Source organism: Poecilia latipinna, unplaced genomic scaffold (assembly GCF_001443285.1).
Source record: "Poecilia latipinna isolate Pla-1442-1.1 unplaced genomic scaffold, P_latipinna-1.0 Scaffold56, whole genome shotgun sequence".
Classification (NCBI taxonomy): Eukaryota; Metazoa; Chordata; class Actinopteri; order Cyprinodontiformes; family Poeciliidae; genus Poecilia; species Poecilia latipinna.
The window spans coordinates 327,638-348,218 of NW_015112672.1; the positions used below are offsets into that span (position 1 = coordinate 327,638).

Sequence of the window (20,581 nt, forward strand, 5' to 3'; positions counted from 1 at the left end):
AGGCAAAAGACGCACAGGAAACGTTCTGGTTGTAAACCGTAGCATCTGAATAGGGTAGGGTAATTACTGACTCTTTGCTTCAAAGATTATAGTGATGTGTCAGCACAACCATTTCCAAAGGCATGAAAAGAATGCTTCTCAAAAAGTAAACAAAGTTTGAAGTGTTTGACACCTTTCTTTGATTGTCTTATGATAAAGGAAGCTATTTTATCAAGATTTCTGGAAAGCTTGTTACAAACGGACTTTATGCCATGCAGTAAAGTCTGTTTTTGTACAGTAAAACTCATCAGGAGTCCAACTGTTAATAAATGGAAACCTCTTTGCAGCTAAATGTAGCAATTAGCCACTGAATTTTAATGGGCAAAATTGTATTTTGCTGTCGTTTTCTTACTTATTTGTCAAACTTGACTGGAAAATGTAAATTTCCCTGTGTTTTGTAAGTGAACTGCTAAATTAGTTAAAGCTGCAGCGATGCCAGCAGGAGGGAAACAGAGCGTATTTAAAGCTGAGATCTTTAGCCGCGAATACATTTGAAAAATACCATAAAATAACAATAAAATTGTTAATTTGATAAATTACTAATTATTTACTTGAGCACTACATAGATCACAGAAATATGAAATAAAAATGAAATTTAAAATAAAACTAATATAGAAAGTAGATGAGTAAAAATGATTAAACAATAAAAGTTTCAGATGAGCCACCAGTGACTCTTGAAATTCAAAATGTTTGCCTTAGATGTGCAGAAATGTTTTTTCTCGAGGTCTTAGAGAAGCAGCCGAAGCAGCAGGGGCCAAACTAAAAATAATATCAGGTAATTATTTAAAGGATCGTGAAGAAAAAGCAGTCAGAGCAGAGACTATTTAAAGCTCTCTTTGTCAAAATATGTCACCTACAATAATTTACCTGGGAGAAAAACTATACACATGAGCATTTTGCATGAAACGATGATTTTTCCTCACATGTAATATTTCAAACATGCGTCTCAGTAGGCAAGGTGAGCCTAAGAAATAAGGAGATCAAACGTTAGCAAGCCAGAGAAAAGGCAGCTGGACGCTTAGAGGCCTCAATAATGACATCCAATAACCACAGCAGATGTTGGTGGGAGAAGAGGATCGGAAGAAAACAAATCCTAATTCCTGCAGCTGTTTATGTCAACATGGCCACATATTCGTACAGATGCATTAAAGGCTGTGTGCTAATATGCCAAGCCTTTACACAGGCAAGTATTAATGGCGGATTGGAGTAAACTAGTTAAACACTCGACCAAGCCTCCCCGCATTGTGTGACGCATGGTCATTTCTAACAGCAGAGCATGGACACTGATTACAGATGAATGAGAGGGAGGGAGAAAGACAGTGTGTAGGCACTTTTCATCAATAAAGAATGAAGCAATTAAGCTAATCTCAGACCGAAGGTGCCCTTTCTCCCCCAGACGAGCCCTTCATGGAAACTAACAACCGGACTCCGTGGAACGTCTTTTCCTCCCCAGTCTAAACGTCTCCAACTGTGTAGATTATAGGCAGGGCTTCTTCTAAACCACCAGAGAATAAAAATGTTGACATTGTTAGTTGACTGACCTGTTAGATGCCCATCTAAACTTTTGCCTAGTTTTGAAGCAAGCAAACTCGGAGGTAATGCACATTTCAGTTAAGTAGATTTTGATGTACAGTGACTGTGAGGTTCATTTATTGTAACCTCACTTTCCTGTATTGTCAGATGTTCTTTGAAAAACTTTATGTGTCAGTTGCAGAGAAATATTCTGATTGCACCGTCTTTAGATTATGAGCTATAGGACTAAGGCCAGCGTTTGGTGCTTAGGTGCTCAGTAATCTGCCAAACTGAGTCAGAGTGAAACCGAAGACAAAATGTTTTGATGAAAATCAGATCAAGCAAAAAGATAAAGAAAACAGATTACATCTCATCTCAGACAGAAGTACTGGAAAAAAATGTTCATATCATCTTTTAATGTCAACTTCGAGGATCATTTATAAACCAGTGTTTTCAATAAAACTTTTGTGATGTTATTCCTTTACACTAAACCAAATCTTGTTCATGTCTCAAGAATACTACGAAATTATTTGAGCCCCCTAAGATTAGGCCACTGAGTGGTTTTTAAATGCTGTTATGACTTAACTGGAAGACTAAATACAGATTCATTAGTACTCTAATCTTGTTGTTGGCCAGATATAGGACAACTAAAAAGTACTAGGCCTGATTTTTATCATTATTACCTTTAATTTCACCAGTAAAATGCCATTGAAATTAAAAATAATCTCTTTAGCAAGAGACTATGTGGCCAAGACTGGCAACACACAGAGTTTACATAACATTCGCAACAAAACAAAACAAAGTTTAAGCAAAAAAAAAAAAAGTGATTACTGCCCGAAGGATAGAATTAAGTATTCATAAGAGGCCTGGATAAAGTTTGATGTTAAATCTGATTGCGATGCTGTGGCATCCCCTTAAAAAGGCTATTCACTTTCAATAACCTTCAGTGTGACTGAATTAAAACTGTTCTGCAAAGAGAAACTGGCCAGACTTTCTCCCCAGAGCTATAAGGTTGTTTTTTTCAAAAGGTTTTGTTGGCTCTGTGGTTTTATTTAACAGTTGTCAGACAGGAAAGAGGGTTGTGAGAGACAAGAGGCAAAGGTCATCAGGTCGGGACTCAAACCTGTGACCGCTGCGACAAGGATTTACACCTCAATACATACACTTTAACCCCGCAACAGCTTTCAAATCAATGAAAGCATTATTGAAAACAGTGTATTTTATACTTTGCTTGAAAAGTATAAAAATTTGTTTCATAATCTGAAACTTTGTGACAAGGTAGCAAAAAAAAGAAGAAATTTCTAGGTGAGATTTAATAATGGATTTATCCTTCACATTATAAAGTTGTCTAAAACTGTCTTGTGACTGAAAGCTGAATAATCTACTGAAAATTCATTTCTACACTCATTTAATTGAATGCAGTGCCACCCCTCCCCTACCCGTGGCTGCACACTGCTAGACAGCTGTCTGGCAAAAGGCAACCACGTTCCTCCACCCATAAAATAGAGACAAACTCTTCTGATCATGAGAAATACTGACAGGCACTTTGTGGAAATCCCCTGTCTTAAAGAAACGATGCATTATAACTGTAGTTGACAAGCTACAAGCAGAATTTTATTTCGCAGCTGACTGTAGGCTCGCTACCTGAGCAGATCGCCTGAATAAATGAACACCTAATAAGTTGAGCCCTCACAAACACTATTAGCTTCTTAATTATTTGGACCAAAGCAACCCACAAATAGTTAAAATCCACAAATACTTGAGACCCATCTAAGAAAGACTTTGAACTTTTTATTTAAATAGTTCAAACGCCAAATATACCTTAATGTGCATTTATGCTCACAGCGGAAACCATCTTTGCACTACTGGAGAAGCTTACATGTGCAGTCTGTCTTATCTCCGCTATTGTAGGTGGAGCTAATGAGCATCAAGGAAAATGAATGGCGCTCCTAGACTCGCTGCTTTGCAAATGCCAGTGAACTGCGTGTTGAGTAGCATTGCACCAAAGTATTTCAGCTTCCAAAGCTGCATTTCCTTTCAAATATTTTACATAAAATCCACAAAAAGGCAAATTTTCCACACACACAAAAAAAAAACAGAGTTACATTCCACAGAAGAATCCACAAATAGGTAAATCCATGAGTACTGAGCCACGAGAAACAGGGGGCCTCTGTACCAGCTTGTCCTGCTAATGGAATGGAATAATTAAAATATTCCAGATAAAATTCTAATTTACTGAAAAGGAAAAAAAAAAAAAAGCAGATTTCATTTTCACTTTTAATCATTAATTTATTTTTTGCTTATGTCATAGTAAAGTTGTTACCAAGCATTTTTCCTTCATCAACATCAATCCACATTCTGCTGCCACCAGAACAAATTGTTTCAGTCCTCTTGCCAACTGCATCTTGCAAATCTCAGCAATATATTAATCCACAAAATCTGATCACTTTCTAATGCTTTGGCCCTTTAACATGCATGTACATCTCATTTAGATCGTTGACTGGAGGTGACAAAATCCTGGGCTTAAGGAGACTTAAGACTTAAGGACTCGAACGCTCGTAAGCCCACCAGAGCCACTGTTTGTACTTTTGATCCACAGTTATTTAGAGTTGTGGACCAATTGGACTCTAGGCTGTAAAGCTAAAATTAAAACCAGGATTGCATGCCACTATGCACAGACACAAACTACAGCCTCAAAGCTCAACAGTGAAACTATGAAACCTTGAGCGGTAACAAGATGTTTGCTCTTAAATATCAAGTCCGTCACTCTGAAGGAGACTCGATTGTCTGAGTCTTTACCCAGTCGATCTTGGCCAGTAGCACTCAAGAATGATTGGTTGCCTTTTGGCAAACATCAGGTGAGTCTACACCAGCAGCAACTCTACACTTTCTCTAACCTTTAGGTGGGCAAACACAGTTCCCATTAAACACTGCTTCACCACAGCCAGACTTAAAACTCTACCTTCTACCAGAACCATGGCTCTGGCCAACCAGCTTATTTGTACCATTTACCTGTGTGACTGTGTGTGATTATGCATTGATGTCTGACAATCTGAGACTCAAGACAAGTTGTACTCGAGCAAAGTAATAAGGTCCAACTGCGGGTCATAAAATCAGGGACTGAAGACACGTCAACTGGAGAAGACAAACGCTTCATAGCCCACAAGCATGCACCGTTCAATTCCCATTTCCTTCTTGCTCCTCTGTATTTTTGTTCTCTCTAATTACCCCTCCAATCTAACGCTCTCTCTTTCTCTTCCATCTTCTCGCCCTTTCCAGAAGGTCCTTCCCTAAACCCCAGAGAGAGGGGGAGGAGCCCGGGATGGCGAGGACGCGCTGGTAATCCGTGCAGTGACCCAGGTCAATTCAATTATCCTGTTTTCTTTCACTGCGCGACGTGTGTGCCCATTTCACAGCCAACTCCCTTAATGCGCCCAGGATTAGCTTCTCTTACTTTTAATAATCTACCTATTGACGCCTTGGGCCCACAACATGCACACAGACGCACAAACACACATAGGTAACTTTATGATGTATAAGTTTTGGAGAAGAAGAACTCGCTAAGCAGTTCTGCAAGGCCTAGGATCAAGGAAGAAATCTCAAAATAAATATGCATTCACCACTGTGTTTGTGTGCACATTTTCTCGTCTGTGTAAGTGGGAGGGTGGCTTAAATAAACTGCAGTAAAGAAAGGATTGTATTATCCATCTGCATTTACCCAGGCTTCACCTCACACCTTCAAGATCTGAGATAATCATCTTAGGCCTGACACGTTAGTGTATAAGCTCACTAATCACAATGCCGGAGGAGAGAGAGAGAGAGTAAAAAGAGGTCAATTTGTACAAACTGTGCAAAGAGATGATTTTCTCTAAGTTTCTGATGAAGCACTACAGGATGCTGCACGTGAGTTCAGCAGAACTTAACAGCAGAAGTTCAGTTACTTCCAGCTGCTGACCAGTTGGTTAAACAGCCTTAAAGATAAATTAGATTTTGCCACAGTTAGGTGTTGAGACGACAGTTTCACCCAATTATCTACCCTAATCTTGTAACCTCACCAGACAGTCGGCAATTACATTCAATGAAAGCAAACTTATAGTCCACAAGATTTAAAAAAAAAAAAAAAAAAAAAAAAAAAAAAAAAAAAAAAAAAGGTAAAATTCTAGTGGCACCCCACACCCAGAGATAAAAAGCTTTTCTTTTGACCTTCATTCATCCTTTCTAGTCCTTTCCGCTCAATGTTTAGACCTTTAACTGTTAATCTGAGCACACGATTAGCCACTAAACACCTGGTTTGTTTCGCCTATTGCTTAAATCACTTTTCTAAAAATAGAAAGATGCTCCATTCCAGTTAATTCTCGGAAGTCGGATCTCGTAATAAACTTATATAGCTGTCTCGGCTGCAGGTTAGAAAAGCAGGACTTGCTAGTGACCAAACTACCTGTAACCAACACAAGCTATCAAAATGTGTGCAGTCATACACTGTAGCAAAATGTTCGACCGTAGAAATTTGCCAGTAATATGTATGTGACTGATTTAAATTATGCACCAAAACTGGACCATTTTGAGCTTGGTCTGCCAGTCACACACTCAAAAATATCATTCTTTTCTCATCAGTGAAGGCACCATACATGTTAGCACTGCTAGATTGAAATAACAACACTCTGCAGTGTGGAAGCTGAAGTTGAAGATGTAAAGTAGAAAATTTCAGCGTTGCCTGCAAAAGGATATTTTAAATTTTTAAAAATTACACCGGGACATGGTACGTTTGTCAAATTGGCAAAGGGACAAACTGACCTCTTCTGTAGCTAAAAGGGAATCTCTGTTTTAGTTTTGTAATCTTTCGGCCTCTGTTTGCATTTGTTCAGAAAATAAAGTTCAAACTATTTTACCAAAGTTTTACATGAGTAAACCTAGTTTTACAGTAGCTGCTCTCTGTCACAAGCAGCGACAGAAAGACTTTGTCTCCTACTATAAAAAAGTATTTGACCAGTCATAGTTGAAAAGCAATAAAATAATATTTTGACTATTTATTTTTTAATGTCATGGATAGAGGATTTGAAATCAGCTAAAATCAATACCAGTAAGCCGGAGATTAAACCCGAGACTGGAAGTCAGTCACAAGTCTCACAAACTGAAGGAAGTGGGAAGAGTTTATGTTGGCTTTGGCCAGAAACCAACTACATTGGATTGTAAGGAAAAAAGTTAAGAAACCTCTGATTTTCTAAGGAAGAGCTCTGATTTCAGTGTCATTTAAATTGAATTTTCAACCTGTAGCTTGAATATATTTAATTCCAACATTACAGCTGGTGCACACTGACCATTGGAGGAAGGCTTGGTCTTACCTGGGATGTCCTGGCCGTTGTAGTTCCAACCAGTGACAGCTAGCATGGAGGGCAGAGGCGATCCAGGCCTACTGTCTCTGTCTCTGTCCCTGTCCCTCTGCCGATCCCAGGTTCTTTCAGACTGCTGGGTGATATGTCTGACTGTGTCCTTGTTCTTCCGGTTCTTCCTCCGCCCGGACCCCGATAGGGGCTGCCAGGGCCCCTCGGCACCTCCACCACCAGCTCCCCCTGCCCCGTGTTCTACTTGGCTTTGGGTTGACCCCTTGGGAGTGTCCCTTGGATGAGAAGAGGAGGCAGGGGAAACCTGTTCTTCTTTGACATTGACCGGCCTATAGTCATGAGGCCAGGCGGGTTGAGAGTCATGGCATGCTTCCTCCTGGCTCTCATGGCTCTTAGGGGGTTCTTGGTCCTCCTTCCCATACGTGCTGCCCCCCTCATGGCAGCTGGCAATGGCTGAATCTCCGGAGGAGTTGGCTGGACTAGTTCGGCGTGCCAGCCAGGGAGAGGTGCTGCGACCAGAAATGATGGACGCCAAAGCTTCAGAGGCTATACCTACTATCCCACCCCCTCGTCCCAAACTAGCTCCTGGAACACCCCCGGCTCCAGCTAAACTGACCCCTCCTCCATTCCCGGAGACTCCACCTCCTCCTCCTAAACCTGCGGCAACAGCTCCCATTTCAAAGTCAGCCAGCTCATCGGCCATCTCCGAGCGGATGCTGATGTCAAGAGCAGCCTTGATGAAGCTGTGGCAGGCCTGGACAATGTCCGTCATCTGCAGGTAGCTGGCGGCCGACATGACCTCGATCACGTTCTTACTGGTAAGGGCAAGGTGCGCTGAGTACATGAAATCCAAGATGGCTTTGAAGCCGGTCGCCGTCACAATATCGAGGTGCGTAACAGTAGTCTGATGGGGAGGCTCGGCTCCTTTTTTAACCTGCGGGATGACAAACGGACCCCTTTCACTTTTTATTGTAATGAGAACGTGACGGAAAAGTAAACATATACTCTCCCTGAATTGTTTTAGAAAATGCAGTCCCTCACCTGGCAGTAAAGAGTCTTGAAGTAGCGTGAGGAGCCCAGAAGGACGTTCTTATGGGCCTTGAAGATCTTTCCATCCACGATGACACAGGCATCACAGAGGATGCCATGCTGCCTCTGTTCATTGAGCTCTCTGAGGAGCTGACGGTAGTGAGATGAGATCTCCATGTCCTCCTTCCTGTTGTTCATCTGTGTAGCTGAACAAAAGCCTCTCCTCAAAACATCTGCATGAAGATAAAAGGAGACATACAAGCATTAAGCAAAGGATCTGGTGTGCCTCGAAATATTTTCTGTTTCACAAATTCTACAAGAGGACGTATCGAAAGTGTACATCAGCAGAAATGCATAGCCTGGAAGTAAATGGATCTAAGACTTTTAGGGTATTTATGGAGAAGGAAACAAGATTTGTAAAATAATGCATTTCTTCAAAAAAAAAAAAACTGCATCAAAATCAATAAAATATCAGTACTGGACTGATATTAATTGATATTTTGGTCATTTATACACACTCATACAGTGTTAACACATACGGTGCTGATGATGTCCCCGCCCCCCACTAACGCCACTTCTTTCAGTAGTTTGTATCCAGATTTAGCAGTTTTGTAGCCGACAAGAAAGTGAGTGCTTGGTCAAGGGTCATTCTTCCATGTTTTATTCATGGCTTTATGTCATGGAGATAAAAACACCAACTGCTAAAGTACAATCTTTTTGGTTCAGTACACATCTGTACCAACAGATATTCAAATGTGGACACAACAGCAGCACAATATGTTGAACTGCAATCGTCATTGCATCACCAATGTTTGCAATATGACTTTTTTTCATGCACTATGTGATGGGGTATTATATTTTAAATGAAATGCATACAAAGTTGGGATACCAGTGATATATTTAGTCTGTTGGTCAGACTTACTAATTTTATTACCCACGCCCAATGTGCATTTGTCGTGTTCGGATGGAAAGATATTTAAATTCAGTACATTCATATAGTTTATAGTTTTAGGTGAAGCCTAGATGGTTTTCTTTTTATGCAAAATAAGAGGAGGAAGATAATTTAACTGAGGTAGTCTCTAAAGATGAGGATATGCGAGCAATGACTGTGACATAAAAACAAAGACATCAATAGAAACCACATCTCCACCACTTGAGTTTGATGTCTAAAAAAAGCCTGGGATCGAATAATCAAATATCTCTGTTTATGAAGTGCTTCTGACAGGTTTGCGTGTGTGTGTGTGTGTGTGTGTGTGTGTGTGTGTGTGTGTGTGTATGAGAGAGTGAAACAGAGTGCATACACTGATTAGAAATGCCAGTTAAAAAGTGAAGCATACATGCAAAAGCATTTCTGAGGAAAAAGAAAGACATTTTGTACAGACTGCATTACAATTAATTTCATCAATAAAAAAATTGTCTAAGTTGTTTCTTTAATCCAGTTTTGACACAAAACCTGCTGTCTGCACTCCTGAACCTTTACATTAATGTTTCTGTTGTCCAACATCTCAATGTTGGACAACAGAACCTTTGTGTCCTTGCTTCAGTCTGAGCAACAAACACAAACGCTTTATGCCTGGAAAAAGAGAAAACGGACCCGTAATGATTTAGGCCCTTAATTTGCAGAGGTGCTTAACGGTCAGAGAACAGATGATGAAGAAAAAATGCCAGGAAAAAAACCACACTCAAAAAAGACTGCAAAAAGGGGGACAAAGAAAGATGTGAACATCGCCACATCAACCCATGCAGAAGATGGCAGAAAAGTACGTAAATCCCAGCAAAGGCAAACCTGCGCACACGTTCTCAAGAGGTGAAAACAGACACACGCACACGCACACACACACACACACACACACACACTCACGCACACACATCAAGGTAGTACATTAGCTGGAGCATTAGCAGCCGCCGCTCCCGCTCTTGTCTCAGCGAGGGCTAAATCGCGCGGACGCAGGGTGTTACCAAACGCAGCAGTGATTTGTTTTGGGAACGCTACAGCTGTCAGCTCTCATGGGCCGTTCTGAGAGATGACAGCTCGGGCTGGCCAAGGTGACAGCAGCGTTTGCTCGGGGGCCGGCACACTTCAGGTCATGTTTAGCAAAGCTCTGCTCAACCTGATGGCTTGTAAGATCAGATAAATCCACATTGTCTCCCACGTCCACTTGGACAAACACACCTCCCATGAACAGCAGTGGACACGCCGACCGAGCGATTGTGACAGCAGCTGAAGTCTTCTCTATCAATGCATGAAACCTTTCGCTTTGATTGGTGATTCTTGAAGTTACAGGAGAATAAAAAAAGAAAGAAAAAGGAAAGTTTGATGTGAGCGCAGAAAAACAGCGTCCCTGAGAGGCTCAAAAGGCAGGTTTTGACGCAAACATTTTTTTTTTTTTAATCCTAGGGCTCACATATTTCTTTGAAAAAATAATAAAAAAAAAAAATCATTCTAACCTTGAGATATTCTTTCTTTTCTGTATTGCTCTGACAGAGGTATTGAGAGTCTTCACCTCTCACCTTTGGAGACAAACCGAGAGGCTTTAAAGAGACCGTGGTTGTGCTTGTCCTCTCTCAGGGCCACTTGTGCATTCAACTGCAAAGCCTGCTGTATATGTGAGCTACATTAAACACAAAAGAAATCACTTATTCAAAAGAAGTCACTGATTCACACAGACATATTCATCCTTTTTTTCCTCATTTTTTTATGGCCAAAATGAATAGTGTAGCCAAAGGTCAGTGTGCATCATAGAAGATTATGCATCTAGACTAATCATTTAGGTCCACCCAACCTGTCCATTTCTCAGTATTACTCTTAAAATCTCAAATCAATAGTGGAAAACTCTTAAAGAAAGCAAGGGCTAATCATAGCTAAATGAAAAAAGTTTTTAAAGGAACTCAAGTATTCTGTCAACCAGGTAAAAAAACAAAACAAAAAGAGTATCAGGTGAGAAACTAATTTATAAAATCCTTGTTTCCACACAAACACTACCATTTAAGTCAACTCAATTTAATCTGAAGCCTCCAAAAGCACCAAAAAAAATTGTATGAAAGAATTTATCTGAGGTAATCAGGGTTGCAGTCTCTCTTAATGTGAAAATTTCTCTTTTTCATTGACAATGGTACCATCAATGTTCAAGGTTTTCGTAGGTTAGTAGGGAAAAAAAAAGACATTTGAAGAGTTTAATTCTGACGTAGGAAAAGTCAGTGTTCTTTTTAACTTATTTTTTCACATTTCTAAGCAAGTATTACAAACATCTTTTCGCAAAGAACTTCATTTCAGAAAATAATAACCCAGTCCAAGCTAAGAAAGGTGCTTTACAAGATGTAATGTTAAAAATGTGTTCATTTGAAAACATACCTTTCAACACTTTTTGCTTTACATTACTGCCATATTTCCTGTTTTTGTTTGTCTGAAATGATTAATGGAGAGTGAAAACATCCATCTGCAGTACACGGTAATCTAAAGGGTGATTGTTTTTGTCATTTCGGGGGACTTTGATTCATCTTTTTGTTTTGTCATAACTGCAGCCACACGTAGTATTCCATACAAACCTTTACTTTTCACTTTGTGATGTTGCTTCAGGTTCAAACCTGACTTCTGTTGCAAAGTGGCGATTAAAATGTTGCTAGGCACCTATGTTGCAGGCTTAAATAAGACAAAAACACACAAAAACCTATTCTAACAAATTCATAGATTTGTAAAATAAGGTAAAAGAGTCTTACTGTCTATTTAATACATTACTATTATGATTGGGCTCCATTGATAAAGACTTACACCCCTCCACATTTGTAGTGCTAAATGTGGTTGACGTTTAGCCCTGTCTTCTGTTTAACTTAGTAAATAGCTACTTGTCCGCTTATTTGTTTTCCCTGTTAAAAATAGTCCACAAATTATTGCCGTTGCTTCTTTCTCGTCCGCCATGTTTGTTTACCCTGAACTTGCATTCGATCCCGAGAAGTTTTGCCATATTTCCTTTTGGAATCCCATCTAAATTTTCATGAGTGAAATCTGCCTGTGTGTGGCATGCTGTCTCTGAAATGTGACTGGACACCATACACTGTAGGACCAAACCTGTAATACAAAACTTATACAATCTACGATGGTTTTAACGTCAAGTGTGTGGAGTCTCTCAGGTTCTGAAAATCGGCAGGCATTAAACCTCCAGTCCAAGATGGTCAAGTGATCACTGTGAGACTTTAAGATGACAACAATCAAGAAAACTGTAAAGTTAAAATGGGTATCAAACCCAGTACCACCAAGGATTACCTAACAAAGTGCACAGGAAACGTATATATCACTTAAAGATCAGGGCCTGGTGTCCTGCATCACGTGCATCTGCTTCAGCTCACCAGAGCCAATAATTAGCAGGACTCCTTGGAATCTGACTGCATGCTGAGTAGCTCAGTCAGCCATTTAATTCAGGTGTGTTGGACTACGGATTAATCTAATAGTAAAGGGGAACTGGAGTTTGAAACCTCTTATTTAAACCAATAAGGGAGCACAACCAGGTCTTAAACACAGAAGAAACTTTTTTCCTAAACATTATCTTTAGTAGAGATGGTAATACAGGTTTCTCAAGGCGCAGACAAATACTCCAGTCAATGATCCAATGTTATGTTTGTGTGAATTTGAGCACCCATGTTCAATGGTGCCTCAGATTTCACAAAATGCAGCGATCGGCAGAGGGCAACTCAACAGCAGGGACCTGAGAGAGAAAGCCAAGGAGATTTAATCAGATTTATTGCTTCAGCAGACTAAGAGCCAGACTGAATTAGAAGTTAGGTTGAGAAGAGGAGCTTTAATGGGGCATGCTTTGACCTCTAAACTCTTTGCTTCCCTAATTGGCTCGTTTAATTTCAGCGTATCCAATTCCCTCCAGTCAGAAACCCCTTTTGCAGAGGGACCCATCCCAAGTTCCCCCCCATTATACGATACATAAACACCCATCCAATCCTTTCTCCTTTTCAAAAACTTCATCTTAACCCATGAGCTACAGAACCAAAGCCTGCACCTTTCACCAGTACAGCCTTGATTCAAAGCACACATTTTTGTGGAAATGTACACTTGACACAAGATAGAAAAGTAAGGTAAAATGAACTTGTCAAACAATCAGCTATGGAGAGGGAGAGAGAGGCAGAGATATTTATGTCTAAAGCATTAGCAGTCTCACCAAGGTTACAGAAACTAAAGCCTGCTTTCAGCATGTCACACAGCACAAAAAAGCTTTTCATCCCTCCATGAAATCTTAGTGCTAACAAAAAAAAAAAAAAGTAAGGAGGAAGTCATCAGGAGGCAAACTGACAGTCTGCGGTGCTTATATGTGGTCAGAAACGACTGTTTTAGTACAGAATGCCACCAGAGTTCCCTAACCCTTGCGATACCAAATCAAAAGTGACCGCCCTCCTTTAACTCCTCCTTTTCCAAATACACAGAATCAAGATGATATTCTCCCTCAAACAGGCAACACAGAGTCCCCACCTTCAAACACAAGCTAGAGCTAAAAACATCCACATTCGCACGCTTAACAGAGCCGTCATGGCATCGCTAGCTGTTTGTCCTGGTCACATCACGGCAAAGTCACTTTAGGCCCCGGACACAGAGACAGCTAAAGAGATGAGACGTGTGATGGAGCGAGAGAATGGGGCTCCATCCTTCCTGCGTTTCCTTTTAATGCAGCCTGTCCCTCCGAGCCACTTCTCTGCCTCCTTGACCGCACAGGACCGAGGGGAGACGGAGCACAAGGTCCTTCTGGATCAAATACGAAGCGGTACTTTGTTTGATAGGAAGGCTTTCGGAGTCGTGTAAACCTAAGCTTTCAGAAGGTGATCTCACACTGTGCTCGTTGTTAATGTCACAGCACTCAAGCCTCTTTTAAATGGGATTTTAAATAAATTTGGCAATGAAAACTCACTTAAGGCACAGTGATTCTTCTGTATCTGTTAGCTGAGTCTGTACTAATCAATAGGTGCAACGTTTAATTTCTCTTTTCCAAGGAGTTAATAGGCAGTCAGTACTCGAGCTTTTGTTATATTAGGTTTTTTTTCTAAAAAAAGGACATTTTTAAAGCCCATGTCAAACAGGGCCTAAAGTAACACTTACCACAATCATTAGGATTCACCCCAGTTGCAGTTCCTAAAAAAGTAATTTATTTGCAGTTTATGGAAAAGCAACTGGTCAAATCCATTCCAAGCATTCCCATTTAGATGCTGGTCATTTTGTTCCTTTGACATTTTGTACTTTTGATCATTTCATGTTTGATTCATTGGGCTATGAAAAGGAGCCTTCTTCCAGGGAGCATGTTGTACTGACCATGCTTCAATTTGTACTCACCTCAGGGAGATTTTCTACAGCTGATTATTTAAAGTAAATGTGGCTATGTGGATCCAGTGATGGCATGTACCAGCTCAGAGCTATTTAGGTTGGAGCGGTGTTCTCAATCTTAAAAAAAAATAATAATAATAATCTGCCAGAAAAATGAATCATAACCAGAAGCAACTGAAAAAGGGGTGGAATGCAAAATCTTCACAAAATGTTATGCAGCTATATTTATTTAGTTAACTACCAAGAGAAATCGACTGTTTCGCTACAAGGTAAAGCACAAGGGCATGGAATGGTTTGTCTAACCATTTCATGGTTTGGCTCTAGTGTGTCTTCAGTGATCAGATCATGTCCTGGTGGCTCTTAAAGCAGGTATGAACATGATCAAAATGCACTGAAGACGTTTTCCTTCAGACCACCTTCGAAGGCAGCCCGGAACACTTGTATCACTTTGGTTTGGCAGCCTTAATGAAATCCTTCCTGGGACACATTGTGGAAACGCCCACTGAACCGACTCTCCTCGAGCGGAAGAATTACCTGCACAGCTCTTCACCAAAATCAGAGCAGATGCCAACTATAAGACAATTAAACAGCTACCTGGAAGAATGTAAAAGAAAAAATAAAATAAAATTTTAAAAAGAAAACTGTAGGCAAAAGTTTCACTCATCACTCTCAGGATTGAAAATCTGTTGATATCAAGATATTGCATAAATCATGTATTAATTTATCATATCAGCTAGAAATAAAATTGATTCATGTACTGTCCAAAGTCTTTCTATTTAAAATGAACAGGAACTTTTATGCAGCTTAACGTGCATTGACAAATAACGGTGTGCAAGCGATTTATTGTTTTTCTACAAGACGTGCGGATTTACACAAATATGCTTATAAAGCGTTTGCAGGTGAAACACCGACGCATTACAGATGAAACAGCAATGTTGATGTCTGATTAATAACATAGCTGAAGTTACTGAATGAATATGTGCTCTTACATAAACATCAGAGGATCAAGCATTAACTGTGATTTGATCACTGGATGGTTTTTATTTGTCAGGTGTAAATGGTCGTTGCCATTTTTTTCATTATTATTATTTATAACAGGATGAGCCAAAATGGACGTTAATGCCAGATCTGGTCTTAATTTAAGCACCCAACTACAAAACAGAGGCATAAATTGTCAAAGGGACAAGTTGGCTTGAAACCACTGCAATAAAATTCACTTTATTAATTAATTTCACACATAAAAAGTTAGCCTTTTTACAACTTTTGTCCCCAGGACTAATATTTGAAAATACATTTTAGTGCAGCTGTTTTGAAAAGTATCTGCTTTTAAGGTAAACATGTTACTGCTCACGTACAATTTTCACAAGTCTCATTTGTTCATATCTACACTAATTGTTATGAATGGTGACAATGACAGCAGAGGTGAGTAGTCATTTGGGAAACATTCAAGCAGTGGCAGAGTCCATAGACTCTGCAAGCTAAAAGACGCATTTAAAAGGTGGTGAGCAAACAGTTGCTGATTTAACAGGAACTGATTTGTCAAAAGCCTATAATAGCCTCAGTGGTCCACTAGAGACTACAACATGGCAATGAACTTTCCCCAATCTGAGTCAGAAAAGACAATAGTTTGAGATCGCTCTTTTTACAAGACAGGGAAATGACATGGAGGGATCTGTTTTTGGCCAAGGCAAGACCCACAATTATGTAGTTTAGAGCCCACAAACCCAGAGTGTAGATTAAATTAAAAACAAGGATAGACAATTTCTAAAAAGCTGCCCTGCAAACTCAAGTCAACACATATCGAACTGCATCAAACCTGTGATGGAAAGGCTATATAAATGCAGAATTTTTTCTAAAAGGAAGTTTATTTAAAGAAAGTTTTTCAGCGATATCATGGTCTCAGAACAACTGAAACTGTTACAAGTGTGGAAAGTTATTTTGATGAAACACTCAAATAATTGTCAGAGTGACAAAGTGAGGGAGTCATTTCTGATTGTATTAAGCACGGGGTCACACATCTCTAGCCCTCCCCCACCTGTTGTTGTGCTATGCTGCTCTGCGAGCTGAGAAAGGGTGGTACATGTTTTCATTGGTTACAAGAAAAACAAATTAAGTTGGTTGTACATTGGAGTGCACTAAAACACTGTTGTTGGTAAAAGTTACAGAAACATTATTTTGAATGTTGTATAAATATGAAGTATTATACACATAAGGAGTAGGTATAATTGGATTTATGTTTTAAAATAAAAGCAGTTAGACGATGCTATAGATTTTTAGACATTTAGTAAGTAAATGCATAGTAAGTACCACATTATGTTAATCCAATTCAATATACAGCAACATTCTTACGACACATTTGTTCAGTTTAACATGATGTTACTTCATCTCACAGCTCAAATTGTTTTAAAAAAAAAAGCACTAGCCCTGGACTACACTGAATCTAGCATTTTCAGGTATTAAAAATGTGAGTAGTTAATCTCCATAAAAAATCTGTCTGACTTATGATGGAATGATTTATTTTAGCTGGAAAAGTGCAATAAAATCTGGTTTTAAGAATATGAGGGCAAAGGGAGGTGAAGGTAAGGTAGAATAGTTAGGAGCTTATGTTGTCAAATAGCTTCATCTTCATGCCCAAGATTTAAAAATTATAAAGTAGGATTTAAAAAAAAAAATCAACATCTTTCATTTTTAGTATATTTTGAAGTCTTAGATACAGCGGCAAATTACAAAAGAATATTGAACTAAGCAAGAAAAGAGAGTTTGGCTGAGGGCAGCCAAACTCTCTTTTTTAAGGGACTTATTTTACTTTCCCAAAGTAAAATAAGTCCCTTAACTTCAACAAGTCACTTTTATTAGACTTCATACTGTTCGCCTATTATTTTCAATACAAAGTCGAATAAATGATGGAAAACACACTGATGTTCGCCAAGTACAAGCACAGTGGTTGCCCTTGAACTGCTGCTATGAACGCAGGATGAGTATTCACAGAAAAAGAGCAAGGTGAGGAGTCACAAGTGAGAAAAGAATAAAACCTCAGGGAGATAAAGACGAGCAGAAAACACACGAGCGCAATCAGATGCAGGAGGGACAGAGTGAAACTGGGGAAGACAGGAAGAGAGGAGAGAGTGACTCAGGGAGCCAATATTTTTTTAAACAGCTTTGCTTCCACTCAACTGGGCATCAAGGCCATTATCCCGGGGTTAATCCCCAATCCGACGGAGCTGGCAGCCTTCCGGGACAAGCCAGGGTGGCAGTCCATCAACAAGGCAGGCGCGGACAAAAATAACACACACTCAAGCGCATGCACATGACAGACACAGGCAGGCATGCAAGCTGCAATTAGAGCAAAACAACCCAAAAAGCTATTAGATGTAAATGGCTTGTTTTTTTTTTTGTTTTTTTAGATGCTTTGTCGTCTTCTTTTCTGTTCAAAATAAACTATTGTTCACGTTTGTCTCTGACTTTTTTTTTTTTTTTTAAATATCTCCCTGCACGGTTTTGTGTTGTCAGTCTCCCTTGCTTCTTTTATCACACACCCTCCATCTGTCCAGCCTCCTGAACGGCTCCAATCATGCCCACATTTTGCAGCTCCACCTCTACATCACTCTCCCTTTTCCCTGTCCTCTCTCTGTTACCCTGGACAGTGTCCAAGGAGGCAAGGTGGAAGAAGAGATTGACTCAAAGAAGGATAGCCATGTCATGTGGAGAGGGACCAAAGAGGATCTAAGAGGCTTTGAGAGACTTAACACTATTCCCTTCATCCCCTGCTCCGCCCTCCTAGGGTCTTACCCTGCACCCGCTGTCCCTGAAACAATACCTCCGCCCCTCCTCATTTACACCTGAGGATGTCGGCACAGTTGGGTTTTCACCACGCAAACATTCATTGGACTTCGAGAAAGCTCTCTCTCTCTCTCTCTACAAACAGGTCCGCCCCAGCTTATGACACCAATGTGTCACTTCTGTAGCGCTGTGTCTTCTCACCTTCAGCCACACAGGTGTTAAACCTATAGCGATCTAATGGAAATCCAGGATGGAAAGGGATCATCCCAGAGTGACCAGAAAGGAGGTGTGACATTGCTGTAGATGTCGTTCAGGCCAGAGTATTGCCTCACCTTTGGTTTCCTGAAGCCGCTCACAAACTACTAGCGAGGGTTCCCCCCACCCCCGAGAGTGGTGAAACTGCATCCTACCATCTCTCAGACGTCATTGGTTCTGCATTTTCTTTCTTTGCGCTCGTGGAAGAGTGCGGGAGTGCATATAAATGTGTGGTTTCTGGGCTATCTTTCTCTCTAGGCCCCCTAAGCCTGCTACGTCTCCCGTGGTAACTCCCTGCCTGACGACCCGGGGCTTAGCCTAAATTCTCTCTCTATTAAAAGCTGTGAAACGCAAATAATGAAACATCTCATTACCACTGTCGGAGAACCCAAAATGAAAGGAGGGGGCGAGAGGGAGTGTAAGCGAGAGGGGAATAACGATAAAACAACCAGAGAGGGCTGTAGGTGAGAGGATGGGGATAAATGAGCTGCAGCAGAAAATAAAGGAGCAGAACCAGGGGAGGGAAGAAGAGAGGATGCAAGGATGGGACCAGGTAGCCTCTCAGTGAGTCTTCTGTTTGATGCATGTTGCCGTTGCACTGAGCATATACATGAGTTACCAGCAATGCAGAGACAGAGCCGGAGTCCTGATGGAGGATGGCAGTCACTCGGGTTTATCTATTCCCCACTTCAATTCTAAAACACCTCATTAGCTTTCCATTGCTATTATGAATGATCAGATGCAATGCGTTTCTGCTTATCTGTGTAAGGGTTATTAGTTGCTCCTTCATATTTCTCCTCGCTCGGTCCAGGGAGAAAAAAAAAAGACAGGACCTCTCTCTGACTGTCTTAATTGTGTTTAAGAATAATTTGTAGAAATACATAGAAAAAAAAGTTGGCTTTTCAACAGAATCTGATTATCTTCATCTCAATCAGTGATCAGCTTATCAAATAAAAATATAACACAATTCCTGAGCACTACCAAACTGTGTTTAACACTCTTAGGGGTGCAGGTTGTTACTGAGTGAATAAGACTCAAATTTAGTTATTTTCTCCCTTAGTAAAGAATTTTAAAATAAAGTCAGAAGGTGCAAAGATATGTAGAAAGCTACTGAGAAGGAAACTGTATTTTCTACAACATGTCCTGTTGGCGGTTCATTTAGGCTTTGAGGGAGCAATAATTGAATATATGAATAGTTGCTCTGTTTTAACCTTTGAAGCTCTCAGTCTCTGTCAGGAAGCATGATGAACAAATGCTACTTATGGAAGTTGTGCAAACTGTAAGCATGAGATCATGTTGAACATTTTAGATCAAAAGTAGATAAAAACAGAAGATCAGATATTATCCATAAAATCATAATCCATGTAGCTCCAATAAGCCATAGACCTAACTCTTTTCATTATAGATTATTGTTTCCACATACAAACAAACAAACAAACAACAAAAAAAACAAACCCAGAATTTTAGCATTTCTAGTAAGAGGAGGCTGAAGGGGAAAGGCTCATGTGACAACACTACATCACTTCATGATGTCTTCAGCTGCAAAACCCCCATTTGAATCATTGCAACAGATTCATCGACTGATGGTCCAGCCTCTGCTAACTTAAAATGAAGTCATGGTAAAGGGAGTTTTAAGGCATGATGTAGTAAAATACCAGGTTGAGTTCATGACTTCAAGTCATGAACTATATATATATATATATATATATATATATATATATATATATATGTATAAAAATTATAGCTGCACAACATACAGAATTGCAACACACTAGAACTTACAAAATTAGGTAACAACATTACGATGAGGAAAAAGAAAGAGATCACAGCTAGGAACATGTTGGATCATTATTATTGTGGCATAATTCAGAAACACTATCACAATTAAATATTTTTCTGATGTAGTGTAGTTGGATTTAAAGTAAGGCAGGTATGAATAGATCAGTTGCTCTGGTGCCAATTTATGTTCATCACAGCTTGCGAGGCGGCGATGCTACACAGCACCGCTTTTGAACAAACGCAACAAAAACCTGCACGTCTTCTGTCCCCTAAAGTACACCAAATCAATTTGTGAAATATTTTTGCCATCCACATGTGAAAAAGTGTAGGCTTGAAATTCCCTTAGAGATGTTCTTTCCTGTTCGACAAATTTCAACTCTGTCTTCTAAAAGCACACACACACACACAAAAAAAAAGGCTTTTGTCGTTAAAAGTAACAATAAAAAGTCTGCGGACAGGCACAGAACTTTAGCACCTTCCCCATTTTTCCTCCCCTCTTCCAGCGAGCTACTCGGCGTCTCTGTGCGTG

The 20,581-nt window shown here is 40.0% G+C and overlaps 1 protein-coding gene across 2 annotated transcripts in view; it reads right to left on the reverse strand.

Moving 5' to 3' along the window:
* The window catches only part of zbtb46 (zinc finger and BTB domain containing 46), a 99,455-nt gene that overhangs the window by 62,119 nt on the left and 16,755 nt on the right, over positions 1-20,581 (reverse strand). For both annotated transcript variants that reach the window (XM_015054394.1, XM_015054401.1), the window contains exons 2-3: positions 7,935-8,155; positions 6,894-7,827 (exon numbers count right to left, since the gene is read on the reverse strand). In XM_015054394.1, coding sequence (XP_014909880.1) covers positions 6,894-7,827; positions 7,935-8,120 — 1,120 coding nt within the window. In that variant the 5' untranslated portion in view covers positions 8,121-8,155. The remainder of the gene's footprint in view (positions 1-6,893; positions 7,828-7,934; positions 8,156-20,581) is intronic.